At 38.7% G+C, this 23,930-nt stretch overlaps 3 protein-coding genes across 9 annotated transcripts; 2 read left to right on the top strand and 1 right to left on the bottom strand.

Annotated features, from left to right (window-relative positions):
- The first annotated feature begins 64 nt into the window (after positions 1-64).
- Positions 65-6,795, top strand: ttc8 (tetratricopeptide repeat domain 8). Of its 5 annotated transcripts, XM_030769670.1 has the most exons (15): positions 65-178; positions 539-568; positions 1,408-1,528; positions 1,811-1,874; positions 2,360-2,519; positions 2,675-2,764; positions 3,182-3,226; positions 3,309-3,394; positions 3,718-3,805; positions 4,162-4,272; positions 4,589-4,728; positions 5,035-5,209; positions 5,724-5,846; positions 6,117-6,200; positions 6,669-6,795. In XM_030769670.1, exons 1-15 carry the CDS (start codon positions 65-67, stop codon positions 6,783-6,785), a joined length of 1,548 nt encoding a protein of 515 aa, XP_030625530.1. In that variant the 3' UTR covers positions 6,786-6,795. The 5 variants fall into 5 exon arrangements, with proteins under 5 accessions (XP_030625530.1, XP_030625540.1, XP_030625547.1 ...); XM_030769680.1 differs by lacking the exon at positions 539-568; XM_030769687.1 differs by lacking the exons at positions 539-568; positions 6,117-6,200.
- Positions 6,796-7,269: 474 nt separating this feature from the next.
- On the bottom strand, positions 7,270-9,917 carry LOC115808362 (C-type lectin domain family 4 member E). Of its 2 annotated transcripts, XM_030769716.1 has the most exons (6): positions 9,693-9,916; positions 9,082-9,198; positions 8,616-8,879; positions 8,358-8,515; positions 7,860-7,996; positions 7,270-7,685 (listed from the first exon to the last, which is right to left on the bottom strand). In XM_030769716.1, the coding sequence occupies exons 1-6, from the start codon at positions 9,808-9,810 to the stop codon at positions 7,532-7,534; spliced, it is 948 nt and encodes a 315-aa protein (XP_030625576.1). In that variant the 5' UTR covers positions 9,811-9,916; the 3' UTR covers positions 7,270-7,531. The 2 variants fall into 2 exon arrangements, with proteins under 2 accessions (XP_030625576.1, XP_030625584.1); XM_030769724.1 differs by lacking the exon at positions 9,082-9,198 and having other exon boundaries at positions 9,693-9,917.
- A 1,048-nt stretch (positions 9,918-10,965) lies between these two features.
- nek9 (NIMA related kinase 9) lies at positions 10,966-23,624 on the top strand. Of its 2 annotated transcripts, none has more exons than XM_030776865.1 (23): positions 10,966-11,744; positions 12,358-12,535; positions 13,085-13,140; positions 13,277-13,347; positions 13,568-13,673; positions 14,839-14,970; positions 15,309-15,419; positions 15,747-15,811; positions 16,059-16,109; positions 16,231-16,423; positions 17,189-17,333; positions 17,694-17,894; positions 18,143-18,189; positions 18,317-18,478; positions 18,732-18,840; positions 19,048-19,209; positions 19,565-19,732; positions 19,912-19,971; positions 20,157-20,341; positions 20,696-20,854; positions 21,139-21,264; positions 22,020-22,073; positions 22,418-23,624. In XM_030776865.1, the coding sequence occupies exons 1-23, from the start codon at positions 11,559-11,561 to the stop codon at positions 22,541-22,543; spliced, it is 2,853 nt and encodes a 950-aa protein (XP_030632725.1). In that variant the 5' UTR covers positions 10,966-11,558; the 3' UTR covers positions 22,544-23,624. The 2 variants fall into 2 exon arrangements, with proteins under 2 accessions (XP_030632725.1, XP_030632732.1); XM_030776872.1 differs by having other exon boundaries at positions 21,142-21,264.
- Positions 23,625-23,930: the final 306 nt, after the last annotated feature.

Consider the following 23,930-nt stretch of genomic DNA (forward strand, 5'->3'; position numbering starts at 1 on the left):
AACAGACGCTCTACCGCATTAGCTGCATTGAAATAAGCTTATCTCAAATTAATTTTTCAACAAAATGGAAGTACCAATGGACCCTCTGTTTCTAGCATGGAGTTATTTCAGAAGACGACAATTCCAGAAATGCTCAGATATATGCACCAAGGTTTTGGAGGATAGTCCATACGACCAGGTTTGTTTTATAAGATGAAAAAGGCATAAATCCACTTAGCAGGCTAGAGATTAGTTAGAGACAGCGTCACGTTTTTCTGGACTAGCGGCATTTTGGAAATAAATTGCACTTAGTTAGCTGGCTAACTTCAAGTGCTAAGTTCAAGTGCTCTTAAGACATTCTTTAGAACACCGAGGACTTCTATAATCTGTTTTTCTATTTACCAGTTTATAGTTGTTACTTCACAGCCCAAAAAAAACCTCTTTAAACTTTAAACTAATCTGTTTCTTGGTGCACACATCTTTTCGCGTTGAGTTCTTGTGTCTATACATTATACGTTTATCTACCCTTCCATTTTTTTTTATGCATCTTTGTTTTAAGGAACCAGACACCTCACATCCTATTTCTGAGGTAAAAATCATCCTCCATTTCCGACAGTTCCTGTACTATAGACAGTCCGTTTCCCTAGTGATACACCCAGTAACTCCGTCTGTAGACTACACACAATCCCACCTACTCTCTGTAGAGCAATCAATACCTCTAAATATCGCAAACCCAATTTAAAAATTATTATTAGAATCCCTTTTCCATTTTCAGCTCCTGCTATTTGTTATAGTTCGTTTTTTTCCCCAATAATATTTAAGTTACAGTGACTTCTGTAGGCCTATCTGTTTCTTAAATCAGAGGCGTTTGGGGTTCATTTAAAACGTTTGATTGGTGTGAATTTTTTTGATAGAACTGTACAAAATTCTTCAGTCTAGATACTTTTGTGTTATTGATGTCAACTTTGTTGCTTATAAATATCCAACAACATTTTTTTAAAGCAGGTGCAGTTTGCATCTTTTTCATATTTTGTCGATTCCTTATGTCTCACTGAGCAGAATAGTGTGTATTTCAACAACACCAAAAGAAACCTCCCCCTAACAGTGATGTACTTTTTGGCGGAAGTTGAGTCACACCAAAGCAATGTTTCATCATATCAGTTCTGGAGAACCGCTGTTGTTGCTGTAGACCTGCACTAACACTGCTGATTACAGATTAATGATAGATTTTATGGTTTTAGTGGATCAGTAGAATAAGGAGTATTAGTGCTAGGTTAGAACTGAAATGTGGTGTCAGTTGGTTTCCCAAGCTAAACGCAGAAATGATACATTTGAATATGAAAAATGTACCGATTGAGTCTTTTAAAAAAATCTTGATGTATAGAGTGTTACAGTGTAACGGTATTGCTCTTGATGCTCTACTTGAAGGCGGCGTGGAGTTTGAAGACCAGGGCTCTGACAGAGATGGTGTACATTGATGAGGTAGATGTGGACCAGGAAGGCATTGCTGAGATGATGTTGGATGAGAGTTCTATTGCCCAAGTCGCCAGTGAGTCCTACATGCACCAGATCACTCCCTTCTGCACCTCAGCATCTCTAAACATCTAAATATTACTTCACATAGCTGTCGTCCAGGCTGTGCAGGTCACATTCATTCAGTGTACTGACAGTTTTACAGTTACAATGGCTCTGATGTTCATTTTGATATTTTATTGCTATTTTAATGATACACATCCTGAAAGTGATCTGCATATAATTAGACTATTTTCATGTCTTGCTCTCAGTTGATATTCTTAACAGTTACTTTGACATGCATACATGTTTTTGTCAGGACCTGGGACATCCCTTAGACTGCCAGGGACAAGTCAAGGAGGTGGACCCACCCCAGCAGTCAGGTATTTTCACTTTAAGAATCAGTTCAAGTGTTCTTCACGCTTGTAATATAATTTCAGTCACACATGCTTCAAAGGCCACTAAAGTGTTCAGGTTCAGCTAGTAAAGAATGTCACATAATTTGGTAGATGGACAGTAGTATTTAGATCAAAACAGACACAATCAAAATTCTTTTTTTTTTCTTTTTTTTTCAAAAATTTCCTTGTTTACTTCTACTTTTTGCCATTCTCATACTGATACTCACAACTACAAAGTCACCAGATCTTCAGTGATCACTGATGAGCAATGAGAGAGAGAGTGACCGTTGCCAGCACACTGCCAAAAGCAAAATGCTGTGTCCCCCTTAACCTACAGCTCCTGTTGGCAAAACAAACTTTCTTTAATTTTACAACTTTAGTTTCTTTCTTTATTCAGCATTTGTTGAGATCCATTTAGAAATAGATTATCTTTTTCTCAGTGTCTTTTAAATTTGTGTTTTGACAACAAGACCAGTGACTCAGTCTGGCCGTCCCATTACGGGGTTTGTAAGACCCAGTACCCAATCTGGAAGACCAGGGACTATGGAGCAGGCTATCCAGACCCCTCGAACTGCCAGCACTGCCCGCCCAGTCACAAGTGCATCAGGGAGATTTGTTCGACTAGGATCGGTAATCAAATTTCCCCCCTCTCACACAAACGTTAAGAAAATAGTGGAATCTCCCATGTCAAAAAACAATTGGACTGTCTTGTAGTTAAAACAACATTTGAAAAAACTTTGAGGAGTTTCCTCTTCATTGTTTGTTTGCTCCTGTCTTCACCAAAGGCCTCCATGCTGACAAATCCAGAGGGACCATTTATAAACATGTCCAGATTGAATCTGGCTAAGTATGCTCAGAGACCAAACTTGTCTAAGGTATAGTGTTGCATAAACATGTTAACCAGAGCAAAGAGCAAAAACACACACACATATACTATATATTTTGGATTTTGTAAGGTTAAACATGAAAAAGATAAATGTTAGTCTTTTACCATAGCTTCTTACTAAACAGGATTTTATCACAATTCACAGCAGCAGTTGTGTAGTTAAATATAGAGCTATAAGTAGCACCAAAATATGACATGTCAGGAATGATTACTTTCAACAGACAGGTTTGTTTAGAAAATGACACATCTTTGATAACTTCAACTTAAGATTTTTCCATGACTGAGTCATCATATCTATATACTATAAAATACAATACATTTTCATGAAACAACATCATATACTGATATGGTTGATTCTGTTAATATATTGTTTTAATCGATCATATTAATGCTTTTCTTTCCTTAGACCCTGTTTGAGTATATTTTCCACCATGAAAATGATGTGAAAAATGTAAGTAAAGCATTCAGATAAGAACGTAGTTTACATTTGTCAGGGGGTTTCTGCATCTGAAGTTTTTAATTCTTTGACACAGGCTCTGGATCTAGCTGCTCTTGCCACTGAGCATGCTCAGTTTAAAGACTGGTGGTGGAAAGTACAGTTGGGAAAATGCTATTACAGGTGAGAATTTATGCTACACTGAATATCCGTGTGACAAACTGTAACATAAATACCTCATTTCAATTTAATACAACATCTTCATGCCTTTTGTATATGGAACTATCCTCTTGTGATTAATGATAATGGAAAAAAAACAACAAAATGAATTAATGTAACATATTGATGAATATTCCAAATGTTTTCTTTATTGTTTTATTTCTTGATGACATTAGTCGCAGAAGGAGTGCAATACTAAATATATCCATAGGCTGAATGCAGTAGAAGCTCAGGTCTGGGGCTCAGTATTTGATGGAGTGGTGTGATCTAAGAGTCTTTGTTTTCAGGCTTGGTTTATACCGTGAAGCTGAAAAACAGTTCAGATCAGCCCTCAATCATCAGGAGTTTGTGGACACCTACCTCTACCTGGCAAAGGTAAGAAATTCTTTTTGGCAAACTTCGCCCCCTTAATGGAAAGGAGACCAGTTGTGATCCTCTTCACTTGTATAATAGCCAAGGTTATACACTAGTGCGATGTACGATGCCAACAAAAGTCTGAGTACTCAACAAGCCAGACCTTAGACCCTTCTCGTTCAGTTACATTTTCACAGAACAAAGTTAACATTCATACTCCAAAACTCAATAAAAAATGCACCAAATCCCCATCTTTAGAGTAATCTTGTATAAGATGCCAAAAAAAGGAAACATTGGTTAAACATTCCTTTAATACTATAATTTATTATTTTTATGCCACTGAATGCATTTACTCATTTTGTTCTCTTGTTGTATAGGTATATCAGCGTCTAGATCAGCCAATCACTGCTCTGAATCTCTTTAAACAAGGCCTCGATCATTTTCCGGGAGAAGTGACTCTACTGACAGGCATTGCTCGAATTCATGAGGCATGTATTAAAGTTAAGCTGTCCCACATTAAAGACTACATATCAGCACTAGAAACTGACAGTGCAAATGCAAAAATCAGAAAAAAATGTGTGTAGTGGGAAATAGCCACATGGCAATACTGCATTTGTGGAATCAAACTTCTTACCAGAGTGAATATTAAATTCAAACATCTTTAAATTTGGGGTTTTTTGTTTTGTTTTGTTTTCCCTGTAGCTGAAGTAGCAAGGATGCAGGTTACACACATTTGGTTTGGTAATTTCAGAACATTGTTAAATGGGAGCACTGAGCATCTGTTTTTCTCTCACTCTTCCACAGGAGATGAATAACGTCACTTCGGCTACAGAGTACTACAAAGACGTGCTTAAACAGGACAATACACATGTGGAAGCCATAGCCTGCATCGGCAGCAACCACTTCTACACTGACCAGCCAGAAATTGCCCTACGCTTTTATAGGTAACATACATTAGAGGTCAAGATATTACCCGAATACTGTCAGCAAACACAGTTAGGTTGTCTGGTCATAAACACTCTTTCCAGCCTGTCACCTAGCAGCCACTGGTGGTGTGCAGTGGTAATGCTAACAAGTATAATGACCATAAATGAGCAGTGGCTTTGACATTGCAACAGAAGATAACAGTATTTTAAGGCAATTGTGTTTATTCAACCTGATATCTCTCTCTCTCGTTCTCTCTCTCCCTCTCTCTCTCTCTCCCTCTCTCTCTCTCTCTCTCTCTCTCTTTCTCTCTCTCTCTTTATCAGACGACTGTTGCAGATGGGGGTGTATAACTGCCAGCTGTATAATAACTTGGGGCTGTGTTGTTTCTATGCTCAGCAGTACGATATGACTCTGTCCTCTTTTGAGAGAGCTCTGGCACTGGTCTCCAGTGATGAAGAACAGGCAGATGTCTGGTATAACCTGGGACATGTTGCAGTGGTGGGTCATCTCTCGTTTACTTTTTTGGAAAGACATTCAGCAGTCCACTTGAGTAAAACCACCCATCCCCCCTGCATTTTATGCGGGTCACATATCACTAAGTTTGACAACTTTGTCTTGTGGCTGGCAATGCCCCTACATTAAGCTCTGCGCTTGCAGTGACTTGAAATCTTTGGATTTTCACACATTGTTGTTGATTTTTTGAATGGATGCATACTGTGAAATAAAGAATGCATACCATGTTCTTTATTTTACAGTATACATAAAGAATGCTTGAAGAATAAATACTTTTTAGAATTTCTTTTTTCAAGAAATATCTCTCAATGTAACGGCCAAGCCTTATTTTCTCTCTCTTTCATTCATTTCTGATCCTCTGTTTTTTGCTGATGTGAAATAAATTATTTCCTTTAGGTATTTTTGAAATATTCAAATATACACAATGTGGTTGTCAGTTAGATTTACCACTGTATCTTTGGTCTTTAGTCTATTTTATATGCTCTTTGCCTCTTCGCAGGGTATAGGGGACTTGACCTTAGCATATCAGTGCTTCAAACTAGCTTTAGCTTTCAAGAATGACCACGCTGAAGCATACAATAACCTAGCTGTGCTGGAGCTACGCAAAGGACGCATTGAACAAGTGAGAAACATACTTTTAGGCTTTAAAATAATCATACTGAATAATAAATTATTTTAACTGTCTGATATTACTTCATGTTTTTACAGTCTGTTATTACTTAATGCTAATATAGTGTAGAATTACATCACGCTAATACAGTACTGAGTCACTTATTTCAGTTTCAGTAATGCTTAACTATGTCTTTGTCCAAGAAGACTGAGCTCCTCAGAGTGAGATGTTTTCATTCATTCTCATGTCTTTTCTTTTCTTCTCCTTTTTTTTGTGCAATAGTCTAAGGCATTCCTACAGACAGCTGCCTCCCTGGCTCCACATATGTACGAGCCTCACTTTAACCTGGCCACCCTCTCTGACAAGGTGCAGTTCATACTTCACAATGTTGCACTTGCTTTCTAATTACTGTTAGAGTTCATCTTCATAGGAAAGCAATACAAAAGAGCGGTAGAATCTAAGGATGGATTATCACAAATCAGATTTTAAATAGCCAGTTCTGATGATGTCATGCACATGTATTCTGCTTAAGATCTGCAAAAAGATCTGGATTTCAGTCACAGCCATGCTCATGGACTTTGTTCAGTCAAGAGTATAAAGATAGTGAAATAGTCAATCAGGATGATACATCAAGCATGACTATACAGGGGACTTAAAGAAAATTCACTTTCTCCTGAGAAAAAAAAAAAAAGGATGTTCTTTTTTTTTTTTTTTTTTTTATTTGTACCTAGTGCTCACTGGCTTTGCTTCATGCCACCGGTTACCACAAGCCTCTTGCCAAGGTCGTATTTACCAGATTGTTAACTAACCTGCTGGATTTTTTGTGTTTGTAAGGTCGGTGATCTCCAGAGCAGCTATATGGCAGCCCAGAAATCTGAAGATGCTTTTCCTGAACATGTTGACACACAACAGATCCTGAAAAACCTGAGGCAGCATTTTGCTGTGCTGTGAGTCCTTTATTCGAACCCTACAACATCTTGATGGAAACAACACACTGGTTCAAGAGGACATTTAAATCCACATATTTTAATAGAGGCTGACCTACACAACCGGAATAGACGGAATAGAGGCTGACCTACACAACCCTGTGAGGGTTATTGTAATCACCAAATAGGACATTTATTTCCTAGCATTCTGATTTTTAAACAAAAAATATCATTTTGTCCTTCCTTTCAAGGAAAGAAAATATTTGCTACTACTGTATTGTAGATTTTGTTACAGAACAATTGTTAATTCATATAATTGTACAAGTCTGGTGTAAAATGTGTAACGGTTACTGGTGTAAGTAGAGAACACTATGTAAATAGGAAAAAGAACATGGATGAAGATGGGTAGAATTAATTTATGCAAATAAATGCCAACATTACTGTTGTCACGTGTGCAGTTGTGCTTTTTAAAAGGGAAGTAGTGTGGAAGGTGTCTTAGACCCATCTTGTGTACTCTTAATGTTTATTGATTTAAATTTCTGTTCTTATGGCAAACACTGTACATTAATACATACAATGTATTGATACATACATACAATGTACATCAATAACCTGATTATAACACATAAATGATAAGCTGCTTTTAAAAGAACCCCGGTGAACTGAATTGAATAATTGATTTCTAGAGATGATGATCAGCTGTAATATTAAATAAACACAATGAGAGTACGAAAGGAAAGATTCACCAGATTCCATTCATTCCTGTAGTTTCTAGGGTTGCTTTTCCTGTGGCTTTTCACAGATCCATTTCAGTGGGTGGGAACATGGAACATCATTCCAGGATTTTCTCAGATTGCCAGCTGGATAGATTGCTGCACAGTCCTCAATGCCGAGGTCATCGTTCGGCTCTCCAGGCATCCAGTAACTTAACAAAGGACAAAAAATTACCTTATAAAACAGACTGTACTCTCTCAGTCCATCCCTCTCCAGACAAAACTGGAGGTGTATTTCTTGAGCAAAATTCTGTTAAGATGCTTATTGTGTAATTCTACTGGGCTGATTATATCCTGCTACATATATGTATTTGTGTCTTTATTACCTAGTGACCAGTTCTGATCCATTCAGCCATCTCCAGGTCCCCTCTGAGACGTCATCTTTCAGTCCAATCCAATAGCCGTTCTGGTAAATGTGAGATGAACTGTGCCTTAATTCCCTTAAGGCCTTTGTGATGAACTCCTACGCACAAACACAGTGCAGGGAAGAGTAACCAAACAAAGCCACATTTAACTAACTTTAATAGTTTAATAAACCCTGCGACCCTAATTAGGATAAGTGGCTTTGAAAGTGAGTGAGTGAGTGGGTGGGTGATACGTTAAAGTTAATGTTTACATGTTGCAAATTTGCTAGTGTCATACTAACCCCAAAAGTGTTAATTAGTGGATGTTAGAAACACTACTCGGTGTTTGTACAATTCACATTCATTAGAGTAACGGCAGTTTCCAGTTGAAAACTGTGCCCTCTCCTGAATAATTTTTTAGTCTACATGTAAGACGAATTCCTTGCAACTCCAGGAAATACTATACTGGGGAATTTGAACCTGCTTTTCCACCGTGTCAATCACAGCCAGGTCGGCTCCTTTACTGCGGCAGTCCTCCCGGCCTTCGTTCCAGCCTCTGTTACCAGACGACACGGAAAAGTAATAACATGTATCATTCATCAGCTCCCATTTTGGTGGACACTGGCCACAGCTCCCCTCTGTTACGAAAGAGAAAATGGTGGTCAATTTTCCCCTTATTTGTAGCCTTGCCATAACTATATTTGCATAAAAATTTTAATAAGAAATAAATTCTCTCACCAAGTTGAGAGATGCGTGCTTCCAGCTTAGTTTTTTGTTCTTCAAGGCTCTTGTATCTTGACATCAGATTTTCAAAACGTGATTTATGGGTGTCAACTTCTGACCTCATAGAGTTTATAGTGTTTGAGTCCTCTTCATGTTTGTCCTGAAGTTCTTTCTTGAATGCTAGTAGCTTGGTGTTGTCCACTCTGAGCTGGGCCAGTTCTGAGCGTATTTGTGAAGAGTTTAAGGTCAACACGGCATGCCTCTCACTCACTCCGTTAACTGTGGGTATAACAGAGTAAAAACGATCTGATTATGACTGATCTATAATGGTCAATCACAGTTAAATGCATCATGATGAATCATAAGCAATGAGTGGATTGCAATAAGGTCTTCTGACATAGTCACAGGCCATATCAGATTTTAACAACTTGGAACTCTATGTAGCTTAGAGGATTATGCTTTGTGTTTTCTGATCACTCACAGTGCACACACAGGCCAATGAGTATGATCACCAATACAGTGCTGAAAATGCCCAGAATAATCGTTGCGATTTTGTAGCGTTGAGAATAGGGCCCATCTCTAACAGTGAATAAAGAAACTGCAAAAAAAAAAAAAAAAAAGTAATGCAATTAGGCCAGGTGGCATCTGTACAATACTTTAAAAATTATTTTAATGCATGTCTGCCCTTTCTCAGAGTAAAAATGACTGTGCTGTGATTCTAAATGTTTCTTTACTGCAGTCCACTGACCTCTTATTTGCAATTCTGTGAAAGTTTCTACAGCTTTACTTTATTCAAAGAGAAACGGTGTCAAAGTCCATATGCTGTTTTTTGGGGTTTTTTTTCCTTTTTGGAACATGGATTACCAAATCCTTACACCAAGGCAACAATGTTAAATACACATGTTCTTTACAGAAATAATTTAGCAATCTTTTTCTACATTATTAATGAATTCCAGAAAAAGAGACATTCAGCAATTTCATCAAATAAACCACTTCATAAGGAAGAGAACTACATAAATGTGACTGCTTTCCACACAGCTCCTCTAAAACTAACTACTGACAATCTGACAGAGAATCCAAATGTTCTCTCACCCTTCTGTTGATCATCAGAGTGCTGATAGAAAGGTTGGTGATCTTGCAATAAATCATCTTCAGTCACAAACTCAGTTCCTTTCTTTCCTTTTTCATACTGTTTCCCTAAACTTGCCATTGAATCTCCTTGATTGAAGCTGGAGCCTGTAATCAGTGGCTCGGTGCTGTTCTCTATTTAGGCTCTTTGCATTTCGTCAGTCCGTGTCAACAGTGCTTGTAAACTGATGGGACTGTCAGCAGTGGGTGGACAAACAGGTGACAGGATGTTGCCTGTCAGTGCATTTTTTATGCACTTGACCAGTGTGAAGATTTTGGTGAGGGAGAACTTTGTTTTTTTTTTTTTTCATGTACTGTAAACCAATGAACCTAGAGTAACATGATTACAGTCATGGTCTAATGCATAACCAGTTGTTAAGACTACATAGGAGGTGAATGTTAGTGGTTGCATACACAGAGTCATTGTTTCAGTGTTTTTCAGTGGGGTTTTTTTTTTGGTTTTTGTTTTTGTTTTATGTATGGGAATGTTCTCCTATGTTGGTATGTATTATGACCTGCAGTTGTCCAAAGGATTTGCACAAGATAATGTTAATGAACAGATGAGTCAGTGTAGGCGCTCTGCCTGCTCTTGTCTGAGAGTGGATAAAGGCGTATTAAAACATGCACACGCACATACTCAGGAACACTCTATTATGAGACACCAATCTTTGGGAATAGTGTTGCAGTTTTTGTTTGTTTTTCAGTGGCTTAAAACATAATCAGTGAAAACAATAAAATATTAAAAATGAATAAATGTATGAGCCAGGTCCAGTAGCTTTCTCTTTCCATGTTCTTTTTTCTAATGTTCAGATTACTGGTGATAGATAAACTGTACTTTCAAAGTTGTGCAGAAATATTTGAACACTCCCCAAATACTTAAGCAGAAACACACAGTACTTTCTAAATCTCTCTCACATGTTATGCTAGTTTGCATATGGCCGTGAAAAATAATCACACTGCCACACTATAAAAACAACAACAACAACAAAAACCAAACAAAAACAAGCTCAACTTTTAGGGCATAAAGCAGCTTGGCACTTGGAATATGAAAGTTATTCAAGTTATTCACTGTATTCCAGAATAAATTAAAATTTTAATGATGGAAATTAAATGAATGAAAATGAGAGGTAATAATGAATTATGTCAGCTTTTCGAGAAAAAGTTTGCCAGGCTTGCATACAGCCACCTTAGTATTTCCGGGTCTTGAACGGTGCAATGGAGTCAGTCCTTCTGCGCAAGTCTGTATGGAGGGTTCTGTCACGGCTTGAGTCGAGATAAATACTAGCTGTGTTTCAGATTTATTGAAGATACCTTCGTTTCCTGACCTGGCTGGCTGTCTTTTGATGTAGGAAAACGGGTCATACGGTTGTTTTTCATGTGGAACAGCTCGCCTTCTACATGTGGATAGTATCACGTTTGACTGCCTGTGACTGCCAGGAGCTACGAGGCCAAGCCTAAACGCAGAAAATTATAACTAGGTTCAGATGTAAACAAATATGATAACGTTAAGAATTATGGTTCCAGATAGTCGGTAGATCAGTAGTTTTTATGTTCATAGTCTAATTTTCCATTTGACCTACTCGATACATTTTCATTAACGATGCGGACGAACTGAACGCGTCAACATCAAAGCGTGTTAGTTGACCTGATAAACTTTTTAGAAACTTAGTATGCAGTGAGCTTGCAAGTATCCTAATCACATCTCGCCACAGCTCATATATCCTGACTGTTCTGGCTGTGGATGCCTTGAGTTATCGCCTTTTCTCCCCTTACACGGTTGTGAGGACATTTGTTGAAATTAGAAGTTAGTCGTCAACTATACTGTTCAAAATGTCACTGAAGGAGTATGAGAGACACTATGCCTCGTTGAATTCAGACTCTGGGAGTGAGTCTGTGGTCAGTGGAAGATCGAGTGGAAGTGCTTTCGTCGGAGAGGAGGAAAAGTTACATTACATTCCTATTAGGATTCTGGGAAAGGGAGCTTTTGGGGAAGCTACCTTGTACAGAAGAACTGAGGTAGGCTAAGTTGTATTCTCAAACAGTCTAGAGAGTTCAGTGGTAACACAGCAGCCTGAAAGCTTGTTGTCTATTTCGCATATATATATATTTTTTTGTTGTTGTTGTTGTTGTTGTTTTTAATTGCTATGATCTTTATAGCTGAAAATGTGCTCTGCTCATAAATTTTGTAACAATAATTGTTATCAAAAAGAAACTAAGCAACAGCAAAAAGAAACACAGCTTTGGAATGAATAGAGGTGCCTTGGCTCCCAAGGAGGAATTCCTAAGTACTCACATGGCAATGACAGATGCCTTAGCGAGAGCAAAGATACACCACATCCTCCATCTCCACACCATCTGTCTGTCACATTTCCTTCACTAGCTGTGAGGTTTTTCACATGATTCCAATGCTGAGTGAGAGGGAAAATGATTGGTCACATTTCTCTATGTGTAGTGAGACTCTTGTAAATTTGACCCTTTGAATCCTTGTGCATTGCGCGCAACCACATGAACGAAACACCAGTGTTTGTACTGTGTTTGTGTTAATGTGGTCATCTCATTGAGGTTCAGACTTTACTTCCTACATTGAGTATGAAGTAAAAAGGATCTTTCAATGTTTTTTTCCCTCCAGGATAATTCCTTAGTGGTCTGGAAGGAGATTGATCTGAACTGCCTCTCTGATAAGAAACGCAGAGATGTAATGAATGAAATCAGCATCCTGTCCATTCTTCACCACAGCAACATCATCGCTTATTTCAACCATTTTATGGACAAGAACACCCTGCTCATTGAACTTGAATATTGCAATGGTCAGAGGGCTTTATTTTGTGTGCCTGTGTGTCTTTGTGTGCAATTACATCAGTATGTTTCAACTGATTCAGTTAACTTCTTAGATATCTTCTACTATGAAAATAGTTGATTTGTGTGTATAACCTTATACAACAATACGTCAGATATATTCTAGTAGTGAGACAAATTTACTTCAGCAAATTGAATACAAAGGCACCCAGCATATTGATTTATCCTTGAATCTAGTGAGTCATAATCCTTTTGTTTATTTTCAGCATGGTGTTTTTTTTAATCTGTGTTCTGATTTGTTATAGTTAATAATCTTCACATGTAATATTCTCAAAATGATTCTTGGGAATTGATTGATTATGGTAACAGTGTCTAGTAACTGTTAAGATAGTTAGTATCGTAGATTTTGCTTGGCATTTTTCAACCGTTAATGTCAAATGTTTGCATTCAGCATTAAAAATCTTACAGCATTCGAAGTTGTTATGTGACATCCAACCAGTTAAAGTCTGTTCCTAGTTACAACTTTTTTTATGAATAACTTTTTTTTTGCTTTTTTCCAGGTGGAAATCTTTATGATAAAATAAACCAGCAGAAGGGGCAACTCTTCACTCAGGAGGTACAGTGTAAAAATATGTCTTACCCCAACAAACTCATCGTGACATTTCTTTATTATGTGAATCAGTTTAAAGGTAATCAGTTATCCTACTGTTTATATTTTATTCTAATATGTACCTTTTTATATGTACGCCCAGGTTGTCATATGGTATCTCTACCAGATTGCTTCAGCTGTGGCCCACATTCACAAAGCAGGCATCCTACACAGGTAATATAGAAATACATTACAAAATTATTCTCTGCATTTCTCAGCACTGTTGCATGTGTCTGCTTTAGCCTTGAGTGTACATGTAAAAGAAGCCATGTGTGTTTAAATAGGGAATAATATTCAGGTTTTAATTCTTTAATGTGTATCATTTTTGTTTTCATTTTCTTCAATCCTTAATTTGATCGCTGTAGTCATGTGGTTTTTTTTCTCCTTTTTAAAGGGATATTAAAACATTGAATATCTTCTTGACGAAGACTAATCTGATAAAGCTGGGAGATTATGGCCTAGCCAAGAAACTGGACTCAGAGTATTCTATGGCTGAAACAGTAAGTCAGTCCGTTCGTGGCATTTTGCATTGGTATCTTCCAAAATTCTCGTGTCTTCAAATTTTCCATGGTGGAAAGACCCTTTTAGGAAAAACATAGATGGCTTTAATATATTGTTAATTCTCTTCAGATTTCGTTGTTGAGTTGTGTGAAGTCTACATCTGGGTGATCATTATACCATTTGTGAACCCAAGATTCTCAAAGCAATGTCATTACAAATTCGTATTCAAGTGTGCTGAGGTCATAATGTTCTGTATTCCCCTAATTTAATCAGTTCATCTTTCTGCTAAGTTTTCACAAGATTATTCACTGTGATACTTGCATTAAAAGAATGATCCTCAACATGTGTAGGTTTGAAATGTTTGTTTTTACAAATATCTAAAGCAAGATTTAGCTGTGTAATTGGTTCATATCATTTGTATGGATTAACATGATACAGTTGGCTCTTACAAACCTCAAATATACATAATGTATACTCCATGATATTCAGAGAATTAACCTTTTAAACTGGACTTTCAATTGAATGTGGGAATCCACTTTACTTTTCACCTATCAGTTATTGTCATTATCTCTTCTTCAAATATATACTGAAGTTAAGATATCAGAGAATGTTGTTAAGTAACTACAGCATTTGTCTGCCAAAATGCCTAGAGAGGTTACTTAATGGAAAGGCTTCTGATTACAGATTAATGTCCATTTTGTAGTGGAAAGAGTTAATGCTCTTTGTTGGATGCCACTCTTTCACACAGACTGGAGTCAGGCGAGGTAGCCATCGCTGTCTCTAAACCCAGGCGCCTGAGGTGGCCCCAGATCTTTTGGGGGATGTACCATTCCTCACTATGTCCTTGAGCCAGGGCTATTTCTGTCCCCCCATAGGGCGGTATGGATGTATAGAGAGAATGGAAACCCCTCCATATGTCCATTCCTAATACCACTGATGCCTTTCTGTTAGTGCCCATGTTCAGTGGTGTAATTTTTTTGTGTAATCTCCTCTCTTAAACTGGATAGAGTTTTGACTCAGACACTTTCACGTCCGTCAAAGCAGTTTGTCAAAGTTTTGTAGATATTTTGAGTGTGGTCTTACTGTCGGAAAGGTTAAGGTGACGTAAGTGGGAGTTTGTGTATGTAATATGAAATGTTGTCCCGTTTTATCTTGTTTGTTTAGTGTGTGGGAACTCCATACTACATGTCCCCTGAACTTTGTCAAGGAGTGAAATACAACTTTAAATCAGACATCTGGGCCATGGGCTGCGTGTTATATGAGCTCTTAACCCTCACCAGGACGTTCGATGCCACGGTAAACGCTGTCAACAAACACTATCACTCTGCAGTGCATTCTCAGTGTACAGCAGATTTAATATCTTTACTGTAACATTGTTGCATTTTACCCACTTCTATTGATTCAGTGACGGGAAACACGCACAAGGTGCGCACCTGTTAACATGTTCAAATACATGGCGAAGTTGTCTTGTGTGAAAGCTTTGAATTGTTTGCACTGATAAACCATCCATTTTTGGGGACTTGGCTAACCTTTATTCTATAAGATCTTTATTAGAGGAGCTTTAGGAAAGGTGGTGGTCAGTGTCTGGTAGGTGAAAGTGTTTCTGATTAATTTCTTCTGTCTTTCTTTCCCAGAATCCTCTGAACCTGTGTGTGAAAATTGTCCAGGGCAACTGGACCATGGAGGTTAACTCAGATATCTACTCCACTGACCTCATCACACTGGTACATCAGTGTTTGGATCAGGTGAGAGGGATGATATATGAAAAAAGGAACTCCATATACTCTTAAAGGAACAGAGGAAACTGGAAGTGACAGTCTGTATATTTGAGCCTCTATGTGAATAGTGTTTGAGAATGTATATTTATCAGTAGTCTGGAACAGGGTTCTGTAAAATATTAGGTGAAGATGTAGAAAATATTCTCAGCACACTCAGTAATAATTCCATGTTGCCCAGTTGTTTTGGTCCTGCAGAAATCTGTTAAATGTTGTTGTCAGCTTAAACAAAGGAAGCTGTGTGTTTGTTAAGATGAAGCCTAATTTGATATATTAACATGTATGTTTCCATTCTAGGACCCAGAGAAGAGACCAACTGCAGACCAGATTCTGGACCAGCCTATCATCTCCTGTGTTAGACAGTGAATATTTAGGGAAAATATTCCAAAATGGAATGATTTCATTAAGGAAGAATGATATCATTACAGAGCGATGTGCTGTACACCGTCTGTAATAATGTGGAATGTGACATGATATAACCGAACGAAATCTGTTAAAATCCATTTTTAACGTGGTGCAGTGTCTAAGCACTCATCAGGTTTTTGTCTAAATTGTGTGTGAAGTGAAAAGATGTGTGCACCGAAATAAGAGACAGTGAATCTTTTTCAGGGACCTGGAGGAAAGAGTGGCAGTGCTGAACTCAGCCATTAAGAAACCCAAGTGTGTATAACATCACAAGCTCTTCATTTGTCCTCCAGTTCATGTTCTCATTCCAACTCTCTTTTCTTTTCAGTTTGGAGTTTTTAAAAAGTCTTTTCTCTGCCCCCCCGTTCTCTCTCAGGTTGAGCACAGTAACAGAAAGCCCAGTTGCTGTGGTGACCACTCGCTCAAGAGAGGTATATTTTTGGGGAGGGGGAAAATTCACCCCCCAGAAGCTGGACATGTTTAAGGGAGGCAGTAGCGCCCAGCAGGTGTGTGCTGGAGAGAACCATTTTGCCGTGGTGACTGTGGAGAAAGAGCTTTACACTTGGGCTGTGAGTATCCGTGTTTTCCACAGAGAGAGAGAGAGAGAGAGGGAATGGGCTGCTATCGCTCTCTCTCTCTCAGGAACTGACATTTCAGGTCTCGGATCAGCTATACAGGGGTTTTATTTGAGGTGTTCAGTAACAATGACTACCTCTTCTACTAAACAGTGTTTTTATATATTTTAGGACTTCATATTGAACGGACCTCTTTTATTTGAGCCCTTTATATACACAGTTTTCTTTGCAGTAACATATGTTCTTGGTAAAAAAAAAAAAAAAAGATGGAAAGACATCTGCAAAAGACAGAAATGATGGGTTTGTTGTTATTGATTAGGACATACTTTCCCCGTTTTGTTCATTTAAGCAGCAAACTGGCGATAGAACCGTCAGTTTAGCTTTTAAAAGGTTTCTTTGGACTTTCTCTGTGTAGAACTCTCAGTATATCTTCAAAGCGCAGCGGACATCAATATGTATATGATCCTTCACACCCTCCTTCTGACAGATTTCTTACTGTGCATTATATAGTTGAGGTGTGGTGTGTGTTACTGATGTGTGGCGTTTGTTACATTGATATGTGTAGGTGGTATGTAAGCACACAGTGTGTAATGTTGATGTTTGGTGTATGTGCTGATTTATCTGTGTGTTTCATTGTTGTGTGTTGTGGATGTAAGAGGTTGATGCGTGTTGTCTTTTGTGATGCTGCTGTGTTATGTGTGTATCATTGTTAAATGTGACATTGGTGTGTATGTATGTGTGTACATGTCTTCTCTGTAGAGTGTGCAGGGTGGTGCTAAGATGGTGGGTCAGCTGGGGCACGGAGATCAAGCGTCGTACCGTCAGCCGCGTAAGGTGGAGAGGCTGCAGGGTAAAGCCATCAGACAGGTGGCCTGCGGGGCAGACTTCACTGCCTGTGTCACTGGTGAGTAGAAACCCAAGAGACAGAGAGAGATAAGGATGAGAGGAGAACACAGCTGTAGTTGATCAGGGAAAGAGAGAAGAGAGCCATCCAGGGGCTCAAGTAATAGTGTCAGGTGTAATTTGCCATATCAGACACTAGAGGTCACTCTGTATGTGCTGTTTATCTGTCAATAAGATGGTCATAGGAGCAGGTATTGTCTCAAATACTCAGGGCATCCTGAATTTGGGCCCTTAAAAAGTCATTTTTAAAACATATACCTTTTTCAGCTTCTGCGAACTGCTTTAATCGACTTTACATAGTGTGCACGTTTGTGTGTGTTATATGCAGGTGTGTCATGGTGTGTTCTGTGTTCTTTGACAGATGAGGACCAGATGTACATGTTTGGTTCAGACTACTATGGGTGCATTGGGGTTGAGAATGAGCTGGGTATGGAAGTTCTGGAGCCGGTTCTGCTGGAGTTCTTCAGCGAGAGACCAGTCCGACAGGTGTCCTGTGGAGATAACCACGTGGTGGTTTTGACTCAGCGTGGGGACATCTACTCCTGGGGCTGTGGAGAACACGGTAAAAGCCAGGTTTTTTGAATGCATGTTAAAATAATAGCACAAATAAAACTTTACTAATAACAGTCCAGAAAAAAATGTTAATCATTAATTTAACTATAGAGGCAGTGCTAACATTTCAACCAAATGACATTCATTATGAAATTAATTTTGTTTTTGCCTTGTGGGTCATAACATATGTCACATCTCTTATTATTTCTCATATGTTACTGATATCCCTGTCATGTTGGATATTGTCCCTCTGTACAGGTCGATTGGGTTTAGACTGTGAAGATGACTTTTCCTCTCCAATGCAAGTGAGTAACACACATACTGCACATTAGCTCCTAATGAATATGAGAGGCGCTGAAAGAGAGTTTTTGGGCTTTTTTTTGTTCTTTCTTTGTTGTCCTTTTTGATGTGATTTTGTTATGTTCTGTAAAGGTGGAGCTGCCTAAAGGTGCCATTATTGACTCCGTGTATTGTGGAAGTGATGGCACGTTTTTCCTCACCGAGGCTGGGAAAGTTCTGGCCTGTGGGAATAATGAACTCAACAAGCTTGGGCTCAATCAAGGAATCACAGGCATTAAAAACCATCCTGGAGAGGTACTTGCTCTGTTGGGTGTTTGGGGACTTTGTACCTGTTCTGTCTATTTGCAAATATATACATGCAGTTGTTGGTGTTGGCAGAGTTCAGAGGGTAAGGATTTCAGTATGGCGCAAATGTTTCATTTGTGTACTGAAGAGCTCCACTGAATAAACATCTGGAGCGAACGTCTGTCTCTCAGCTTTGATCACCATTGAAGATGTTCCACGCTGATTTACAAGAAATAAATCTTGCTTTGTGTTTCTGAATCAGGGCTACCAGGGGATCCCTTACACTACCACTCTCACCCTGGTCAAGCAGCTTGCCCGCTACAAGATTCAAATCATTGCCCCTGGGAAAACCCACACCGCAGCCATCGATGGTACGATTATTGAGCCTCATCAGTTTTGTTTTTATTTTAAGTGAATACTGGGTTAAAATAAATTAATGTATGTTTTATTAAGTGCTCGGTAGTACTAATTTGTTAAAACAGGCCATTTGCAACGTACTCATCTAGCTTGTTATTTGTTGAAAAATTGGAGGGACTGTTTGGTCATGAGGTGTTGACTTGTGTTGGTTTACGTTGCAGAGCGGGGACGTCTGATGACTTTTGGCTGTAATAAGTTTGGACAGCTAGGTGTGAAAGACTTTAAGAAGCACCAGGGAGTTCAAATATTGGTTGGACCATTTGGTGGAAAAGTCGTCACTAAGGTGTCCTGTGGGGATGGCTTCACCATTGCAGCCACAGAAGGTGAGTGGAATCCAGAGAATCATGGAAGCTTCTGGAGTCCTCTGATATATCATAGATAAGTAGTAGCAGTTGACATTTTTATAACAAAGAATTGAAAATATTTAAGTTAAAGATATTGTACAGTGTATAATTTATAGTGTGTGGAGTGCAAAGAACATTACCTGTCCTTATCTCTGTCTCTATGAGCATGTCCATGCTGCTCCACAAAAAAATTTTCAGCAGGGATGAATTAAATTGATCTCATCTTATAACCATAAAAAACAAGCACTGCACAGTTCTTAAACTGTAAGATTGCTTTTCTGATCATCTCTCTCCCTCTCTCTCTCTCTCTCTCTCTCTCACTATCTTTATTCAGATAACCAGATCTTTGCATGGGGTAATGCAGGGAATGGGCGTTTGGGCATGCCTGCTGACAAAGGCTTTGGTTCAGAGGTTTGTCCCGCATTACCAAGACCCATTTTCGGTTCTCTACATCATGTGCCTGACCTGTCGTGTCGTGGATGGCACACCATTCTCATCATGGGTATGTGTTTCCATGTTTCCCTGCTCCTTTAGTCATCTGTCACTCTGTCTGTCCATCAAAACAAAAACAATTCTTAAGTGTGATGTTATTGTGGTTCTGGGGGGTTGGTAAGAACTTGGTGCAGATAAATTTTGTCTCAGGCCTTTAATTTGCTTTCTCTCCTTATTTTCATTCAATAGAAAAGGTTCTCAACTCCAAAACTATCCGTTCTAACAGCAGTGGACTCTCCATTGGAAGTGGTGAGAACATATTTTTTGGCATTCCCAACAGCCAGTCCTCTGTAGCTCACTGAATCAATTCACTCACGTATGGAGTTTCCACTTATGGAGCTGTGTACTCGTAGAATGAGTGAGTGTACGCCTAGTTAATACATGTTTGAATATGTGTGCGCTTACATGCCGTCCATGTCCGCGTTCGTATGAAGGTGTAGCTCACGGCTCTACCTCATCAGTGGATTTGGAGACAGAACCGGGTTCAGATTTCGACCTTAGGGAGGGTATCATGGGGGGCACTATGGAGGCGGACACTGATGAGAGAGGACTCGAGACCCCCATTTTCTCCATGGTCAGCAAGACTAATGATAGCTCCTGCCCCTCGTGGCTTCGCAAGGTAGGCACTTAATGAACCTACGCACTCCTCTGTATCCACTGAGCTACAATCCCACAAATCCTTTAAGACCATCAGAGAGTATTACTAGATCTTTCGTCCACATCTGATCTTCCTTAGCCCTTAATGTGATGTATTCACCAGTGTTCAGAAACAGCTCCTCAGAGAAATATCAGTCTTATAACTCTTAAGTCTAATTATATTTTAGTTACTTGGTCAGTAACAACAAACAGTTTAAATAATAATATGTATGATATAATATAATAATCCCCAAAACAGACAGAAAACTGGGGCAGATCATTTGCTTTGCCTTTCCCTGATCTTTCTCCATCCTTTTACCGTCTGTCGCCTGCACAGGAGCTGTTAGACGCAGAGTTCATCCCTATGCCAGAGGGTTCCACAGACTCCATGTCAGACCCTCTGTCTCCTTCTTTCTCTGAGAGTGCTACCCTCCCATATGACGAGCTGCAGGAGCTGAAGGCAGCAGCTGCCGCTGCCACGGGAAAGGGTGTCCCGGTAAGAAACCGCCCACAGTAACATCCACAAAGTGAATCATGGGAAGAGAATTCATTTTGCTAAACAGGATTTATTTTCTCCATCCATGTTTTTAAGTGGTCCTGAAGTGATCTATAATTTATTGCAGAAAAGTATTTAAAGTTTTTTTTTTTTTAAACATTGTTGAACATGAGGTATTAGATTCAATGACTATGATTATACTGAAAGTGGTAGCAGAGCTTGTGTTGATGTATATTTATATGTTTTTTGTTGGTGTATGTGAGAATATCTGTTTTTTGCTGCAGCAGCAGACTGCATGTGTGGACTATGAGAAGGTGAATGGAGTGGATGCAGGAGCTTATAAGAAAAGCACCCAGCAACAGCAAAGCCCTGAACAGCACTGTTGCCAAGCCAGCAGTGAGGTAGCTCAGGTAAGGTTAGAACAACACAACAACCAAACACACACACACATACACACATGCATGCATGCATACGTACCTACAGTATTAACTCTCAGTTCTCTCTGGGACCTTTAATTAGCGTAAGTTTCTGTCCCATACTGATTAAGACAGAATCTACATTATCTTCACATGTCTACTCACTATGTCCTGTTAAGATGAGTGATAGTGAATATGCTATCAGGAGCTAACAGGAATTATGACAGGAACTTCATTTGAATTGGTGAGAGTCAAAATGAAATAGTGAGAGGACTAATTTTACATTAAAACAGGCATGTATAGCTATGACTGGGAGGTAATGTTTCTACTCATGGTCAGATGTTTTAAATCCAATCCATGGCAACGCAAAGGAGGTGGCATGTCTTTTTAAAACTCAGTTTTCCTTCTCGCTGGAGTTGGAGGTGTGGCTTGGAAGCATTAAACATTTTTTTCATTTATCTTTTAAGGGCAGCACAGTGTTGTGCAGTAGCCTACATTTGTAAACATGACAATTTTCCTTACATGCCTTAAACTGTGGAGTAGAATGCTGACCACAGCACACATCTCCCCTGGTATGATGGGTAATCCATTCTACCACCCAGCTTTGGCTGCACTGATATAGATACACTGAATCTGGCATATTTATTATACCTAGTTCTCTGCATTAAATTTACAATGCTTCGGGCCCAGTCATGCAATCAGTGATACCACTGGAAAAAATTATCAAAAAGTTTTATGTTCATTGACAGCTCCGGGAGATGGTGAATAGACAAGAGGCCACTATCCAGTCATTACAGAGACAGGTGAGTGGGAGGTTATTTCTGTAAAGCATGTCCTTCACAGGAGCACTTCTTAATGTTCTGAGCTTATGCACAGAGACTGGTCTGATTAAAAGCCTGACAGTGATTTACAAGTCCCTGGCATAAAATGTGGACATTGGTTAGTGGAGTTCACCTCATAGAATAGGGGTAGTAGTTCTGTTAGTAGAGTGTTTTGTTGCTAAATGCAATATGTTGTTCATCAGGATTTTTTTTAGACCTTTCTAACCAATGCTTCTTTCACAGAAAAATCACATACAGTCTAACTGACAGTCAGCCCAGTTGTCTCTTATCATGTCCTTTCTCTCTTGCTCTTTTCCATTTTACAGTTCAGTGATCAGCTCAAAGAGAATGAGAGACTGTGGAAGGCCATTCAGAACCTCACAATGGGTGGCACAGTAGGTGAAAAAAACAACAGCAACCACCATTCAGGTGACTCACCTGATGATGATTGATGAGAGCTGACCCAATCAGTGATTCAATCAGAGAATCTCGATGATGACACTGAATCAATGCTGAAGCATATGTCAATTTTGAGCCTTCTAGCCTAAGGTGATACCTTACATATTAATACTTAACATGAGGACAGTTTTAACTCACAAGTTTGCTGGTCCATTTTAGTGTCTTGTGGGAGTTACAATGCATAAAAAAAGGATTTTAAAAAAGTTTAATGTCTCTCTAAAAAGCCTTTACTCTGTTTGGGATGCCTGACATACTGATTACATGATACTGTATTAGTTGGCATGGCTGTTTTCATTCCTTTGTGTTCAGTTGGTGTGGTATCACTGTGGCGTTTCATATAACCCTCCGTTTAACTTTCTGTGCACTATACAACATTTCCATAATGTATGATGTCATTAGCGTTGGGTATAAAAAGCTATGTAAAATGTTTTGGGTTATTTCAATATTTGATATCTCCAGTTTGGCAGCGTTTATATATTCTTAGTGCTAATGTAATGCAGATTGGTGATAATAGGCAGATGTTAGATTAACCTGTGTGTAGAATTGGTCTAGGGTTTGGATGAGTAACAAGCTGTAGCCTCGACAACTATGACTTTTTTTTTTTTTTTTTCATGTAATATGTACTACCGATAGAATGCACCAGAGGGCACTCCAATGACTGTTGCATGAACACTCACCCTGGATTGATTCCTGTTCTTTGTAACCAAAAATAAGTGTGCAATTTTTTTTTTATCTTTGTCAAAACTACAGAATATGTTAAGATAAGGTCATTAGGTTTTGGTTGATGAAATATAATGTCAAAGTGACGTTAAGATGAAATATTGCGATTTGTGTTTATTTTTCAGTGTTTATCCATCTATGATATGTTTAGAGTTATCCTTGTCTCAAAGGGATATGAACCAGCGTAATTCTTTCTAAAGAATTGACTAAAGTCTCTAAATAACTGTAAAAAATAATTAGATTTTCCCAAGTTGTCACAGAAACAGCCAATCAAATCAATTTCTGCGCTTGTTGTACCGTCCACTGCACTCCCTAACACAAATATGCTGTAAGAGTTCTTTTACAGAGACTGTCCAGAGCAGGCATATTTTTAGGGTTCAGTTTTTGGGAACGGTGTTTGATTATAGGTTTTTAATTTTTTTTTTTTTTCTTTGAATGCCAAAAGTGGATAGAACAGAGATTTAGCTGCCATAGGTTACAGGAGAAAATCTGTTAAAATCTGTAACATCTGCAGATATATTGATAAGGGATTTCCTTTTAATTGAGAGACTGCACTTTTCAATAGAAACACAAATATGTATTGTTATTATCATTTTTTTTTACTTCTTGCACATCAGTATTTTTGTATTTTAATCAGTGTTTCAAGTGTGTTTTTCTTAA

Source organism: Chanos chanos, chromosome 1 (genome assembly GCF_902362185.1).
Source record: "Chanos chanos chromosome 1, fChaCha1.1, whole genome shotgun sequence".
Classification (NCBI taxonomy): Eukaryota; Metazoa; Chordata; class Actinopteri; order Gonorynchiformes; family Chanidae; genus Chanos; species Chanos chanos.

Bases quoted from the DNA above. Each gene is read 5' to 3' on its own strand.
- nek9 (XM_030776865.1), top strand. From the start codon at position 11,559: ATGTCACTGAAGGAGTATGAGAGACACTATGCCTCGTTGAATTCAGAC. The intron at 18,841-19,047 runs GTACGATTATTG...TTTACGTTGCAG, and splicing joins CCACACCGCAGCCATCGATG to AGCGGGGACGTCTGATGACT. The intron at 19,972-20,156 runs GTGAGAACATAT...GTTCGTATGAAG, and splicing joins TGGACTCTCCATTGGAAGTG to GTGTAGCTCACGGCTCTACC.
- LOC115808362 (XM_030769716.1), bottom strand. From the start codon at position 9,810: ATGGCAAGTTTAGGGAAACAGTATGAAAAAGGAAAGAAAGGAACTGAG. The intron at 8,880-9,081 runs GTGAGTGATCAG...TTATACCCACAG, and splicing joins CATTGGCCTGTGTGTGCACT to TTAACGGAGTGAGTGAGAGG. The intron at 7,997-8,357 runs GTTCAAATTCCC...GTTTGTGCGTAG, and splicing joins TTGACACGGTGGAAAAGCAG to GAGTTCATCACAAAGGCCTT.
- ttc8 (XM_030769670.1), top strand. From the start codon at position 65: ATGGAAGTACCAATGGACCCTCTGTTTCTAGCATGGAGTTATTTCAGA. The intron at 569-1,407 runs GTAAAAATCATC...CTCTACTTGAAG, and splicing joins CCTCACATCCTATTTCTGAG to GCGGCGTGGAGTTTGAAGAC. The intron at 2,520-2,674 runs GTAATCAAATTT...TCTTCACCAAAG, and splicing joins GATTTGTTCGACTAGGATCG to GCCTCCATGCTGACAAATCC.